This window comes from Oryctolagus cuniculus, chromosome 6, assembly GCF_964237555.1.
Source record: "Oryctolagus cuniculus chromosome 6, mOryCun1.1, whole genome shotgun sequence".
Classification (NCBI taxonomy): domain Eukaryota; kingdom Metazoa; phylum Chordata; class Mammalia; order Lagomorpha; family Leporidae; genus Oryctolagus; species Oryctolagus cuniculus.
This window is the reverse complement of record NC_091437.1, coordinates 35,587,788-35,603,421: the sequence shown is the minus strand read 5'-3', so window position 1 is coordinate 35,603,421 and position 15,634 is coordinate 35,587,788. Positions and strand designations below refer to the sequence as shown.

The 15,634-nt window shown below is 38.2% G+C and overlaps 1 protein-coding gene across 1 annotated transcript in view; it reads right to left on the bottom strand.

Moving 5' to 3' along the window:
• Positions 1-5,258: 5,258 nt before the first annotated feature.
• SPINK5 (serine peptidase inhibitor Kazal type 5) overlaps positions 5,259-15,634 on the bottom strand; it is a 78,806-nt gene continuing 68,430 nt past the window's right edge. The window contains exons 30-33 of the mRNA XM_008255208.4: positions 13,810-13,906; positions 10,771-10,901; positions 8,948-9,038; positions 5,259-5,562 (exon numbers count right to left, since the gene is read on the bottom strand). Coding sequence (XP_008253430.2) covers positions 5,554-5,562; positions 8,948-9,038; positions 10,771-10,901; positions 13,810-13,906 — 328 coding nt within the window. The 3' untranslated portion in view covers positions 5,259-5,553. The remainder of the gene's footprint in view (positions 5,563-8,947; positions 9,039-10,770; positions 10,902-13,809; positions 13,907-15,634) is intronic.

Sequence of the window (15,634 nt, the reverse complement as noted above, 5' to 3'; positions counted from 1 at the left end):
GATATAAAATATATTTATATCAACCTAAATTTATGTGTTGATTAATCTTACACCAAATTTTTGAAGTGCTTTTGTATTGCCACATTTCCCTGCACACATATCTACATAATTCTGTCTGTCTACATAATTAATTTCAAATTATTTTACTAGTTCTCCCACAGTCCAGTGATTTTCAGTCACTCAACACTTTCACCCACGTGACCTGACGTGGCCCTCACATTAGCTTTCTGGCAGATAATGTTAATATCTCCACCTTGCAAATGACAAACAAGTGATGTTAGAGGATTCAAAGCAAAGTCCTCAGGGCACAGAGTTTTCATATCTCTGTATCTTTATTTCTAACTGTCACATAAAATTATACATATCTACAGGGTTCCTTGTGATATTTTATACATATGTACCTTGTGTAATGTCCAATCAGACTAAACATATCTACTTCCTCAAACATTATTTATGGTGAAAACATTTAAAATCTGTTTTAACTTTTTAAAAGAAAAATATATAGCATATTATCTATAGTCACTTTATTGTGAATAGAACAGTATCTTCCTAAAATTTGCTTTTATTTATCAAAAACATAGATTAATAGAAAGTGAATTTTGTGCTTTTTGGCCGGTGCTGCAGCTCACTAGGCTAATCCTCCGCCTTGCGGTGCTGGCACACCGGGTTCTAGTCCCGGTCGGGGTGCCGGATTCTGTCCCGGTTGCCCCTCTTCTGGGCCAGCTCTCTGCTGTGGCCAGGGAAGTGCAGTGGAGGATGGCCCAAGTACTTGGGCCCTGCACCCCATGGGAGACCAGGATAAGTACCTGGCTCCTGCCATCGGATTAGCGTGGTGGACTGGCTGCAGCGCGCCAGCCATGGCGACCATTGGAGGGTGAATCAACAGCAAAAGGAAGACCTTTCTCTCTGTCTCTCTCTCTCACTGTCCACTCTGCCTGTCAAAAAAAAAAAAAAAAAGAAAAAAAAGAAAGTGAATGACAAAGAGAGAGATCTTCCATCCGCTGGTTCATTCCTTACGTGTCTTCACCAGCCAGACTTAGCCAATGGGCCAGGCCAAAGCCAGCATCCAGGAAATTATATAAAAGCGTAACACCGGAAATCTATGTACAACTGACAAAGTCATTCTCTCTGTTTATCCTTCAGATATGAATGATTTTCCGTAACATATTGTTTAGAGACAAGTTTGATTTCAAAACTGGAACCAGAAAGGAATCTGTGTGTCAGGTTGGTATCATGGATAGAACTGGATATCCTGTTTTGCTTCTTCCTAAGAGTGAACAGTGTGGGATATCAGCCATCACTGGTGAAGTCCACAGAGAGGAGTCATTCTTGATTTAACTGTGTAACACATGAGCCTAGCCTTGCTCAAAACTCTGCAAACCATAAGACAAAGAGCACAGTGTATTAGTTGGTTTGGGCTGCCATAACAAAGTACCACAACGAGGGTGAGTTACACAACAGAAATTTATTTTCTCACGCCTCAATCAATGTGCCAGGAAATTCATTTTATGGTGAGGGCTGTCTTCCCGGCTTGCAGACGGCTGCCATCTTTTCACTGTGTCCTCCCAAGAACTTTCCTCCATGCATGTGAGAGACCTCTGGTGTCCCTTTCTCATTTTCATGAAGGCATCCATGCTGTGAGATTAGGGCCTCACTATCGTAAGCTCCTTCAGCCTTCATTGCCTCCTTAATGGCAGTTTCCAAATATAGTCACATTGTGAGTTGGCATTTCAACTTCAGAATTTTGAGAGCACGCAATTCAGTACATGACACAGCTCACAGGGTCAAATTGCACCTTGTAAATCTTGCCATTTGCATTTCTCAGCTTCTAAAACATGTAAAGTATTCATCAACAACTTTTTTTTATCATTATATTATTTTCTTTTTAATATTTACTAGCATCACTACCATTAGGATAGAATGAGAAGCCTGGGTGGCTTAAGGGAACACAGCCGGAAAAGACTGGTCAAATAACAAGAAAGGACAACACAAAAATGCTTGTCCATTACTGAGCTGGTCTATATCAGGCCCATCACCTACTTTTGTAAATACAGGTTGACCATCCCTGATCCAAAATACTTGAGACCAGAGTGTTTTGTATTTCATATGTTTTCATATTTTGGAATAGTTACATATATGTATTGAGATATCTTGGATTTGGAACTCAAGTCAAAACATACAATTTATTTATATTTCATATACTTCTTATACACACAGCCTGAAGGTAGTTTTATAAATTATTTTTCTATTTATTTAAAAGTCAGGGAGACACACACACACAGAAAGAGCTCTCATCTGCTGATTTAGTTCCCAAAGGAGCGTAACAATGAGAGCTAGACCAGGCTGAAGGCAGGAGCCTGGAAGTCAATTTGGGTCTCTAATGGGGGTGGCAAGAACAGAGTTACTTGAAGTTTCACTATTGTCTCTCATGGCCTGTACTAGCAGGAAACTGGAGTGAGAAGTGAGAGCCAGAGGTCAAATCCAAGTACTCCAAAGAGACACAGGCATCTTAACAAGTGGCTTAACCAATAGGCTAAATAAATGCCCACCTCTTATGTAATATTTTTAATAATTCTGTGTGTGAAATAAAGTTTCACAGTGTTGGATTTTCCATTTGTAGTGTCATATTGATGCTCAAAAACTATCAGATTTTGGAGAATTTAGGATTTCAGATTATGGATTAAGAATGCTGAATTTGTAGAATTTTATTAGAACAAAGTTAGGTGGATTTATTTACATAATATAAATCCATTTATTTGCATTTATTCACACAATGGCAGCACTGAATACTTGTGAGAGAGATGCTGTCTTCCACAAAGCCTAAAATATTTACTATCTGGCTGTTTTCAGGAAAAGGTTGCCAATCCATAGTCTATATAAGTGCTCTTCTGGGGGCGTTCCTGAATTCTTGAGGGAGTGAGAAAGGCTTAAGCAAAGTCTTTTATATGAGAAACTATGGAGTTTGAAAGGCATGTATCTCTGAAGATCCACACTTTGCAAATGGAGCCTGAGGAAGAGTTGTAGAGAAATGCATTAAGTCTGTACTTCTGGCCAGGAAGGGATGACAGAAAAAAATTCTTGCTTTCCCTAGTTCCAACTCACAATCCACGTGCCTCTTCATGGTTTAGGATTGTAGGGCTGGTTTGTGAAGCCTCGGTTAAACGACTTGCTTTAACTTGCCTCCAGTCAGAACAAAACTGAAGAAGTAACACAAAGAGTAGTTGACTTGACATTCAATGTAGCCATTTTGTTGTGACATTTTTGGCACAGATGGTATTTATATACCTTGACACAGTCTGTGTATCTAAAAAGAAACCAACTTTCAACTTTTTTTTAATGGCAATTAATGTGTTCCACATATTCCCACTCTTATGTCCCATCTTCCCACTCTTATGTCCCATCCTCGAGGCTCACTTCATCTTCAGTTTTATTTATCCAGGTCCCTATCCCCTTTGTGACCTCTGAACCACTCACTCTTACCCCTGAAGTCCTTGGGGTTTCTCCATCTGTATGTCTCATCCCATTCTAGATTACCATGTCCTTCACTCTATCCCTAAGCCCACTCCTTTCCTGATAATCAGAGTGATTTTCAAGAATTGGTTATAACTTAAGGGTGGAGTAAAATTTTTGTAAATATTATGTAATAATGATATTGAAAGAAATTAAAACATGCTTTGTTTAGAATTCAATAAAATGTAAAAATGAGAATAACAAAATAACTACTTCTTTTAAAAAAAGCCTATGTCTTACTCATGAAAATGTAGTTTCTGGATTTTCTAGTTTACTGGAAAGAGATACAATCTCACATACCATAGAATCTCAAAACTCATCCCACAACCCAAAATTGCAGAAGAAAAAAATTCAACAAAATTTTCTAAATTTTCCTGAAATGAATCTATATTTTTCAAGCTTAAAAAATGATTTATAATTCTTCTTTCTTTTTCCTTAATAACATAGAAAGAATACAGCATACAGACTGATTCTCTTTCAGTCCCAAAGGACAAAGATAAAAAAAAATTTCTACTGTAACAAGCCTAATGCAGACTTTTTGGGAAAAAAAAAGATAGAAGGAAAATGTCAAATTAACTTTCCGAATCTAACCAGGTCAATCACAATTGGCACATTTTTTCTGCAGCTGAGAGAATGCCTTAGACCATAAAGTATTCTCCACACGTTTTCTCAGGACAGAGTTGCATTGTCTAACATGGTAACCATTATCTACAGGAAGCTTTTGAGTACTCAGTATATGACTGGTTCAAGCTGAGATGTACTAAAAGTGTAAAATACACACCAGTATCAAATACTTAGTAAGCAGGAAGGTATACATTGATTATATTATTAACTTTGATGTATTAGACTATTTAAAATTAATATTACCTATTTCTGAAGCTGATAGAAAATGTAAATTGTGTACATGGCTCACAGTACATTTCTTTTAGGGAGTCCATTGTAAAGCCTTGCACATGTTGGTAACTCATTTCCCTATTCTTTCCCAGATTATAGGTACAAGGCCCTTATATTGGGAAATTATCCAGAGGCAACATGATCATTTATGAGAGATTACTGACTTGTGTCATTGGATGGGGCCTATATAAATGGGACAGTAATGCTATTCATGGAAATATAATATTGGCCGGCGCCGCGGCTCACTAGGCTAATCCTCCGCCTACAGCACCAGCACCCCAGGTTCTAGTCCCAGTTGGGGCACCGGATTCTGTCCCGGTTGCTCCTCTTCCAGTCCAGCTCTCTGCTGTGGCCCGGGAAGGCAGTGGAGGATGGCCCAAGTGCTTGGGTCCTGCACCCTCATGGGAGACCAGGAGGAAGCACCTGACTCCTGGCTTCGGATCGGCACAGTGCGCTGGCTGTAGCGGCCATTTGGGGGGTGAACCAAAGGAAGGAAGACCTTTCTATCTCTCTCACTAACTCTTCCTGTTAAAAAAAAAAAAAGAAATATAATAACAAGATGGGGCAGTGGTGGGTGATAGACAGCTACAGAGAGGCTTATTCATAGCTGGTTTAGCTTTATCTGGCTGTTGGCTGCCTGGGCATTATGCAGCTGTTGGCTGCCTGAGAGCTTTTTGCAGTATCTCTTTTATAGACACTTTTCCTAATTAGGATAGAAAGTTGAATATGAAAAAAGTTAACATCCTCTATCCACCCATGGGCTTAGTAAGCCAAAACGTAGAGTTTATTCAGTGTCAGTAAAAAATATATTCCTAATATCTAAGCAGTGACCAAAAAAAATCCCAGAAAGAGTGTTCTGCTGAGTCTACTTTTATTAAACAGGCAGTTGGACAGACAGCATTGTGATCAGGATGACATTTCCAGAGAAAAGACTGGGTAGAGATGTCTATGTAACCTCAGATCACAGAGTCTAGGAGGAAAGAGATGGAAAAGCCTGAAAATCAGTGAGTCCATTCCCAACAGCACTGTGCTATTTTCTATAGTAAATAAGATGAGCTTTTGAAGAATTCCTTGTATATACAGAAGGTGAAGGGAGGTGATTCAGAACGGGGGTATCTTTCTCCAATGTGGCTTTCACCAGTCCTCACATCATTTGTCCTAGAAGAGAAGATGAGTAGGTTAGATGCTAGAACTCAAGGATGCTGCAGTGTTATGGGTTGTACATTTATAGCTGTATCTTAATCAAATAAATCCATAGGTTGATGCATTTTCTCAAGAACTAACAATGTTAAGACCACTATTTTATTTTTTCTATAATTTAATTCAATGAGTATCAATTGAACACTTAGTCTGTACTACCTGATGAAGTGGATACAAAAATGATCATGGCCTAACTATGCTCTTGATTATGTATAACCTTTACGGTAATAAAAAAGATAGGTGTCATTCACACTATTTTTCAAATGAAGAAACTGGGCTTCCAAGAAGTTTAATAATTTGTCAAGGTCTCATATAAGGTTATGATGAATCAAATTATTTTTATTAAATATTTTATTTATTTTGGAAGGATTACACACACACAGAGAGAGAGAGAGAGAGAGAGAGAGAGAGAGAAATGTGTATGTGGTGGGGGGCGGGGGGAGAATCTTCCATCCACAGATTCATTCTCCAGATGGTCACAATGGCCTGCTCTGGGCCAGGCCAAAGCCAGGAGCCAAGAGCTTCATTCAGTTCTCCTACATCAGTAGGTAGTGGCCCAACACGTGGGCCATCTTCCACTGTTTTATCTAGGCCATTAGCATAGAACTAGATCAGAAGTTGACACCTGGGACATGAACTGGTGCCCATATGTGATGTCAGCTTCACAGGAGGTAGCTTTACCTGCTATGCCACAATGCCAGTTCCGAATCAAATTCTTATAATACTAATGATTTTCTCTTACAGTTTGTTTTAGGTCATGAAAATATAATCAGTTGTTTTGTTTGCTGAGTCATTCATGAATTCATATACTCTTGAAATCAATGTTTTAGACATTTAGTAAAGATTTTAAAATATTTTAAAAGGGTCAAGGAGCTCAGGAAGTTTTCTTCTGTGGAAATGTACATCATCAGCTGGTACTATCAAGGTATGAGTAGCATTGTCATTCCAAACTCAGGCATCTATTCTCAGGCCTACATCAACTCCATGAAGTTTTCTGTTGTTTGAAAGAGAAAGCTATGGTCTTGTCCAGTCCTTGATAAGGTTCCTCATGAAACTGTTAAGCATTCACTTGTTTGACTCATTAAATAATATTGGTGTTTTCCTTAATATAGGACTTTTCTTCAAAACAAATCTTCTTTTAATTGATTTAATATCATCTCTAGAATCCTGGTTTTCAGACAAGTAAGTGATGGCGACAGAAGAGCATAACAAATTCAGAAGATTCTTAGTGGATCCAAGATATGGTACTCAGTAGCTTTAACAAATGACAAATTTTCCAAAAGCTGATTTTTTGTAAAATGGGGAGGACAATGATCCCTTCCATAGTCACAGGACTATTACCAAGATGAAAAATGAAAATGTACAGAAAACTCTTGAAAGCTACATAAGCCTTAGTAGTTATTATATCATACTTATTATATAGTAATATATAATATGGTAAGCAAAAACCAGAATCATCAACTTTCTTTTCTAGGAAAGAAATGGCTTAATTCTTCATTCCATTCTAAGGATCCTAGATTGTCTTAGAGAATCTTTCACCCAGGAAGGAATAAAGTTCAGTCAATAGATGCCAACCAGTATAATATATACCCATAACAGTCATCAGAACAATGTTGGGCAGTGCCCAACATCATACCACTGGTCAGAGTAGAACTAAAGTTTCAGCTATGTCCTAGACATCTTTTGCTTCAATGACTGGTTTTGCCAACTAACACCATAAGTAATTCCTATCACCAATGCCTACAATGTAGCCCTAGTGGAAAGAAAACATCCAGAAATATAAGGAACAAAGTTCCTTACAAAACCTATGTGCTCAAAGCTGGCAATTTCTTCATTCTTTGAACTAATACATTTTATCAGTATAACCATATAGCAAGTTCATTATAAAGCAGTTTTTGCAAAGTTTCCTACATAGGATGCAGTAGAGGGAGGTGTGGTTCAAGATAATCTATTGATTTGCAAAAAAATTATTTTGACCTCCCTGTTCAGAGATACATGTGACTAAGCATGTTTGTAAGGACAGGGAACAGTATGCTGTATCAATAAAATTGTGAGCAAATCAGTAAGAATTTCTATGTAATTAGATAGCAAGCCCAATATGGGGGCTAGAACAAAAGTCTAAACCCCCTTTTTATGGATAAATAAAGAATCAGATAGGTAAATGATCAACATTCAAGAAAGAAATGCAGGTATTCTGATTTTATCCTGGGCCTCTGCCAACCAATTGCTAACCTGAAAACAGAAGCACTGGAATATGCAGCTCTTGTTTTCCCAATTTTCCATATCAAAGCTTGTTGAGTAGTTCTGACTATGGCCTCACCTAGCATTGTTGCTGACTTAACTAAGATCCCAAATCTAGCAGAATAGTTTCTAACACCATTATTGCCAACATTTTTTGTGGCAGTGAAATGGAGTATAGATAGTTGTTGCTAATAATAAATACTTTTATTAAACATAATGTATCAAAAATTTTATTAAATACAAATGTTTGTTAAATATTCATGCAGTTTTATCAAAATATAACTAATAAAATAATTTATTAAAATTAATAAGCATTGTTCCAGGGTCCATTTTCCTAAGTTTATACTTCAAACTCTTCTCTTGCTCTGAATTCATACTTTGGTCACAGCCCTTATAATAATAAAATACGCTCATAATTTTTCAGATACTGTGCCAAATGCCAAATGCTTAAAAACTAGTGTTTGATGAATATTTCCATTAGTTCATTGAGACATTGGTTTAGAGTAATAATGTGATTCATCAAAGGTCTCATATGTGAAGAATATAAAAAGTGAAGTTTGAATCAACTTTTCTAATAAAACATTTTCTCTTATGTGAAAATTCCTATATTTTCCAAGGTACACATCATCTTACTTGAGAAAGACACTCCTCAAACACAGTAACAAGGGCGACTTTCAAACTCAGTAACTGTATTGAAATGTCCTTGAACATGTTTAAACCAAATAGACCAATTTGCAATGTTGGGGGAAAATGTCATGCAACAGACATTGCAATGAAATGATTTCAATATAGCAATGTCACTTTCTGAACTCTCTATTCTCTGTTGTTTTTAAAATTGTAGATCACAGAGAATGAAATTTACCCTGCAAAAAGTAATGCTAGATTGGGAACATTGCTTATAAGCAATTAGCCAATCGCTATATTATTGCTCTCATGTATTTCAGCAATTGCTTAATTATCTTCACAATGACAATGTGATCAATTCTGAGGCCACCTGACAATGCATCGTTCTCTGGCCTGAGATTTTCCATCACGTAATGCAAGGGAATAAAAGTAGAACTAACTGCTTCCAACATTGTAATCATGTAGGCAGTGTACTCACAGATGTAGGCAGGCTGACAGGTGTGGCTCCTGGGTCGCTGCCCTCCTCACATCTCCCTTTACTACGGATGTGTGTATTAGTTTGGCGTATCCTGAAACAGAGCAGAGGGTGCTTCAATGATGGGAAAATCCAGAATTAAAATGAGAAAAAACAATGACAATGTAGGTGATGTTTACACATCGTACCAAACTAAACTGGGGGCAGAAATGAATCTGCTTTCAACTGTTTCCAGTAGGCGTCATGCATGCTCTCTCTTCTGCTCTGGATTTGTCCTCTATCCCTGGACCTATTCCATCGCATTTCATTCACTAGTATATGTACCTCATTGATGAATGTTGGAAATAAACGTGGAGATCACTCAAAAGTCATTATTTTATAGATGGGAAAATTAGATCTTAGAGAGGTCTGACTATATATTGAGTATCTATAATATGACTTAGAAATTTTAAAATATAGCAAGACATAACACAGTTTGAATTTTACAGTGTGAAAGGATCTCTGAGAGTAGGAATTTTAATACCTCTCACTTAAGGAATATTTTGAATCAAATGTCTACTTGTTGCCTCTGATGATGGCAAGTGCATCATTTATCAAGACTGTACAATTTGTCTTTAGATGTTGCTTCAATTGCAATTGCTCTCCAAAAACTTCGTTTCAGACCACAGAAATCAGTATTGGTCACTTCCTTGGGATAGCCTGAATCTTCTTTTATCTCTAATGTATTCTCCTGCCTTCCTTAACCAAACAATCCATCCTAAAGCATGCTTTATTAACATTTCATAAATATTTGAGTTTCTGAATCCAAAGTTTCTGTGAGTAGACAATTACTGTTTATGGGTCTGTATAGTCAATGAAAAGTATATGAATAATTAGGCCCTAACATTTACCACAGAGAGGAATTAAAGGATTTCTAGACTATACTAAGATACATGAAGGCACTTTAAACAGTTTGTATAAAACGGAATTAAAAGATATTTAGGCCGGCGCCGCGGCTCACTCGGCTAATTCTCCACCTTGCGGCGCCGGCACACCGGGTTCTAGTCCCGGTCGGGGCGCCGGATTCTGTCCCGGTTGCCCCTCTTCCAGGCCAGCTCTCTGCTGTGGCCCAGGAGTGCAGTGGAGGATGGCCCAAGTCCTTGGGCCTTGCACCCCATGGGGAGACCAGGAAAAGCACCTGGCTCCTGGCTCCTGCCATCGGATCAGCGCGGTGCGCCGGCCGCAGCGCGCCGGCCGCGGCGGCCATTGGAGGGTGAACCAACGGCAAAGGAAGACCTTTCTCTCTGTCTCTCTCTCTCACTGTCCACTCTGCCTGTCAAAAAAATTAAAAAAAATAAAAATAAAAAGATATTTAATATGTATTTTCCATGAACTATTTGAAGACCCCTTAAATACAGTAATAAAATTTCTGGATGATAATATTTGTGAATAAATAATAATTCATTAATTCTTAAATTCTGTAAGTTTCATGGGTGGATTTCAAGTAGTCCATGAACTCATAAACATTGTATCTACAAATTATTCATCACATTATCTTTAAAATTTTCTTAAAAGAGGTACCTTTCTTCAAATTATCAAAGGAACCTTTAGTCTCCTAATGTTTAAGGGTTACTCCCTTTGATGCAATGATAATACACTGGGGGGAAAAGAAAATTATATTTAAATCTAAAATCCTATCTGCTCTACTTCCTAGATTAACGACATTAAACAAATTATCCTGACCCTCTGAGCCTTAGATTCAGCCTCTGTACAAAGAAGCTAACAACACACTCCATAGCAGGCTATGGGGATTCCAGGAGTGAGTGTGGTGCAACCTTTAAACTTACAGGTTTTCATGACAAAGCATGCAGGGATTGTTGTACGTCTGGCCATCATCTCCACAGACAGGTTGCAAATCCTTTGGGCAAAGATAACCTATCCTGGGCAATACTCGGTAGTGTTTGCACATCTCAGAATCCTGGAAAAGAAAAACATAAAACAGACTTGCTTAATAGCATTCAAATGAACACATGAGCTTGGGAGAACCTCTTGGTTTTCTCAGTCACATTTGAATTAATGATTCACAAAGCAACTGTGCTTTAGGTTATATAAATCACAGATGTATTTCCCTCTACATTAAATGGCCTTCATATATTGGATTTGCCTTCTTTTTACTACAGAAAATAATCAACAAAGATTAGAATCATTACATAGTGTGGGGCATGGTAAGCTGGGTAATGCTCATGGGAAGAAAATCAGAATGATAATCATGCTAGATATAACATTCATTTTTAAATGCTAACTCGGGTTATATCTAATTCAGGAAAAATTCAGAAGTAAATATAGTTAATTGGATGAGTTTTTGAGTTCTAGCTCTGTCGATACTGGAGACATGATTTACCTAACATTTCTGAGCTTTAAATTTCTCGTTTGAAAACCAAGAATAATAAATATCATCCTTTACCTCGCATTATTATTTTAGGGAATTAAAGCAGATGACACTTTTTTTTAAATTCAAAAGGCAAAGAGTGACAGAGGGGGGGATACTGAGGAAGATCTTCCATCTGCTGACTCTCTCCCCAAATGACCACAACTTCCAGGTGAAGCCATGAGCCTGTAACACAATCCAGATCTTTAACAGGGTGGTAAGGACTCAACTACTTGAACCATTATCTGTTGCCTCCCAAGGTGCACATTAGCAGGAAGCTGAAATCGTAAGCAGAGCTAGGATTTGAACACAAACACTGTGATACGGAATTCAGGTGTCCCAAGCAGAGTCAACCTACACCAACTGCCTATCACAGAAAATGCACTTAAAAGCACGCTTAACACAATGTCCTATACTAAGTGCTCAGTACTTGTTGTCAGTATATTTTCCATGGTGGGAAAACCAAGTTTACCATGGAAAAGAACAAATATGTTTGCTCTTTGTAGTTTTGGAAAATATGAATTAAATAATTAATCATAATATAGTGGTCCCCCATATCCACAGGGAATACATTCTAAGGCAATGGACGTCTGCATTCATGGATAGTAACAACATATTGCTACAAACCTATGAGTGCAAATATTCCTATTTGTTTTGTTTATGGTTATTAGCCCAGAAAATATAAATAATGCCTGGAAAAATACTAGGTGCTCAATAAATACTTGTGGAACGACAAATAGACTGCCAGGTTGGGGAAAAACAATGAACACAAATCTCCTTTTCTAAAGAAATCTTAAGAGTTCAAAATCCAATTGTGGATTTGGCAAAGAGCATGGAGGGTCTTCTGGTCTACTGGTGAGATTTCTTGACCTAGGAACTGCTGTCACAGATGTGATCACTTTGTGATAATTCATTTAGCTAGAGACTTAGGGTATGTGCACTTTTACCATATGATTGCTACACTTCAGTAAAATGTATTTTTAAGAAAGAACTAGTTTTGTGAATAGCTCATATTTTAGCTCAATTTATTAGAATGGTGTAATTGAAGCACTTTCAATTGTGTAAGTGATCTGTTATACCATTTGAATTGGATAAATAATTTTATGAAATTCACCTTTGATACTTTTCTTTCTATTTTTTCAGATCCTCAGCCTAAGTGCTATCATGTCCCTTTGGGGTCCAGTCTTAAAATTCTACTTCATTAATCTGCTTCATGTTCTCATATTAACTTTGCTGCTTTCTATTTCTCACCTTGTCAGGGCTCTAGAAAAGAAATCCAGAAAGAGGTATTGTGGCACAGCAGGTTAAGTTGCTGCTTGTGATACTTGCATACTCCTTTGGAGTGCCTGGTTCAAGTCCCAGCTACTCTGCTTTGAATTCAGATTCCTGCTAACGCATCACAGGAGGCAGCAGATGATGGCCCAAGTACTTGGATTCCTGCTACCCAAGAGGGAGACCTGAATGGAATTCTTGGCCCTTACTGCAGCTGCTGAGGGCATTGGGGGGTGGGGGTGAACCAATGTTTGGAATCTCTCTCTCTCTCTCTTTCTGCGTGTGTGTGTGTGTGTGTGTATGTGGTGTGGTGTGTATGTTCCTCTCTGCTGCTCTGCCTTTAGAATAAATAAATATTTTTTTAAAAAAATTAGACTAATTAGGGCTGGTGCTGTGGCGCAGTGGGTTAAGCTATGGCCTGTAGTGACGGCATCCTGTATAGGCGCCGGTTTGAGTCCCGGCTGCTCCACTTCTGATCCAACTCTCTGCTATGGCCTGGGAAAGCAGTAGAAGAAACCACATGGGAGATCTATAGGAGGCTCCTGGCTTTGGATTGGCACAGCTCCAGCCATTGCAGCCATCTGGGGGGAGTGAACCAGCATATGGAAGACCTCTCTCTGTCTGCCTCTCCTTCTCTCTCTGTGTAACTCTGACTTTCAAATAATTAAATAAATAAATCAGACTAATTTACACTAAGACATGCACTGCAGGTATCCATCAGCCTATATTTTAAATAAAAAGATTTAAACACTCTTATTTACAGGTAGAAATTTGTGAGCGTGAGCACGCTCAGCACAGCATTCCAGGTTACTGGGAAAGGAGTTAGATGGGGGAGGGAAATGAGAGAAGTTAGCTGTTGAGCCTCTCTGGTCTGCTGACTTATAGAACTGAGGCACCTGACTACATTTTTGACATATGAGAGTAGGCACTCTCATTACACACCCACTTTTTAAAATTTCAAAAAATGCTAAATTGAGGTAGAGCTAAAAAATCTCAAAAAGCAAATAACAACATGCTGACAAGTACTCCCAGGACTCTCACCAGGAAAAATATGCATTTAGTACTCAAAGGACTTCAGATTGGGCTGACTCAGCCTTCCTCTGTGCCGTCTGTAGAAAAGAGATGTGGAAGGGAAGAGCCAGAGACCAAAAGAATCCTGTAGCAATTCAGTCACAGTCATTCTTACCAGAGAACTGATGGAATCTAGGCTGTCTTTCTCCTCAGAAGCTTGAATGTGGGACAACTTTTCTTGAAGTTTTTCCCTTTCCAAAGCTTCTCTTTGACTGGAAAAAGAAATAAAAAATAATTTAAAATAATATTCACAAGGACAAGTTGGAAAGTTAAGCAACCCTAATAAAATATGATAGAAGCAGAGAACATTCAATCAATGAGTGACTAGGATGATAAGTTAAGAACAGGACAGAACTGGGAGTCTTTTAGAACTCTCATCATATAATAGATGTCTGACTGTGCAAGTTGCTTAAGGTCCTTGAGTTTGAATTTCACGGAACATAAAAACAAAATAGCATTGGGAATTCCTTTCTCAAAAGATCCATGTTGTGAAAAGCTAAGTAAATACTGTTTATTATTATTTTCATAGAGGTTGTTTTATATAATCATGATTATCACCATCATTTATCATGTTCATTGTCTCCAAATTTGGTTGTTTATTATCATAACCTAGAACCTCTTTCTAAAAAACAAATTACTTAGTCCTGGAAATTCTAATATATTTTTAGGTTTACAAATCTATAATTTTTTTTTTGATAGGCAGAGTGGACAGTGAGAGAGAGAGAGACAGAAAGGTCTTCCTTTACTGTTGGTTCACCCCCCAATGGCTGCTGCAGCTGGCACACTGCGGCCGGTGCACTGCACTGATCCGAAGCCAGGAGCCAGGTGCTTTTCCTGGTCTCCCATGCGGGTGCAGGGCCCAAGCACTTGGGCCATCCTCCACTGCCTTCCAGGGCCACAGCAGAAAGCTGGACTGGAAGAGGGGCAACCGGGACAGAATCCAGCGCCCCGACTGGGACTAGAACCCGGTGTGCCGGCACCGCAGGCAGAGGATTAGCCTAGTGAGCCATGGCACAGGCCCAAATCTATAATTTTTTAAAGCAAGGTTTCTCTGTTGAGTCTTGTCTAGTTATGGAACAAAATAAAAGCAAAAATAGATAAATGGGATTACATAAATCTAAGAAGCTTCTTCACAGCAAAGGAAACATTCAACAAAATGAAGAGTTAACAACAGAATGGGAGAAAATACTTGCAAGCTATGCAACTGATAAAGCATTACTATTTTGAATCTATAAAGGGCTCAAGAAACTCAACAATGAAGCAAATAACAAGTTAAGAAATGGGCAAAGGACTTCAACAGGTATTATTCAAAGGATGAAATTCAATGGTTAACAGACATATGAAAAAACCCTCAGGATCACCAGCCATTAGGGAAATGTAAATGAAAACCACAATGAGGTTTTACCTCACCCCAGTTAGAATGACTATCATATGGAAATCACAAAACAATAAATGCTAATGAAGAAGAGGGGAAAAGGTACCCTAATCCACTGTTGACAGGAATGTAAACTAGCACAGCCATTGTGGAAGACAGTATGGAGATACCACAGAAAGCTGAAAATAGATATGCCATATGAACCAGGCATTCCACACCTGGGAGTTTACTCAAATGAAGTGAAATCAGCAAATGAAAAAATTATCTGTACCCCTATGTTTATTGCAGCTCAATTCACAATAGCTAATATGGAATCAACCCAGATGTTCATCACTTGATGATGGTTAAATACAATGTGGTATTTATGCACTATTGCTCTTTAGTCATAAAAAATAATAAAATCCTGTCTTTTGCAACAAAATGGATGCAACTGGAAACCATTATGCTTAGTGAAATAAGCCAGTCCCCAAAAGACAAACATATGTTTTCACTGATCTGTGATAACTAATACAGTACATAAAATACAACATTAGTGAAATTGCCATTCTGAGGTTTCATTATTGTT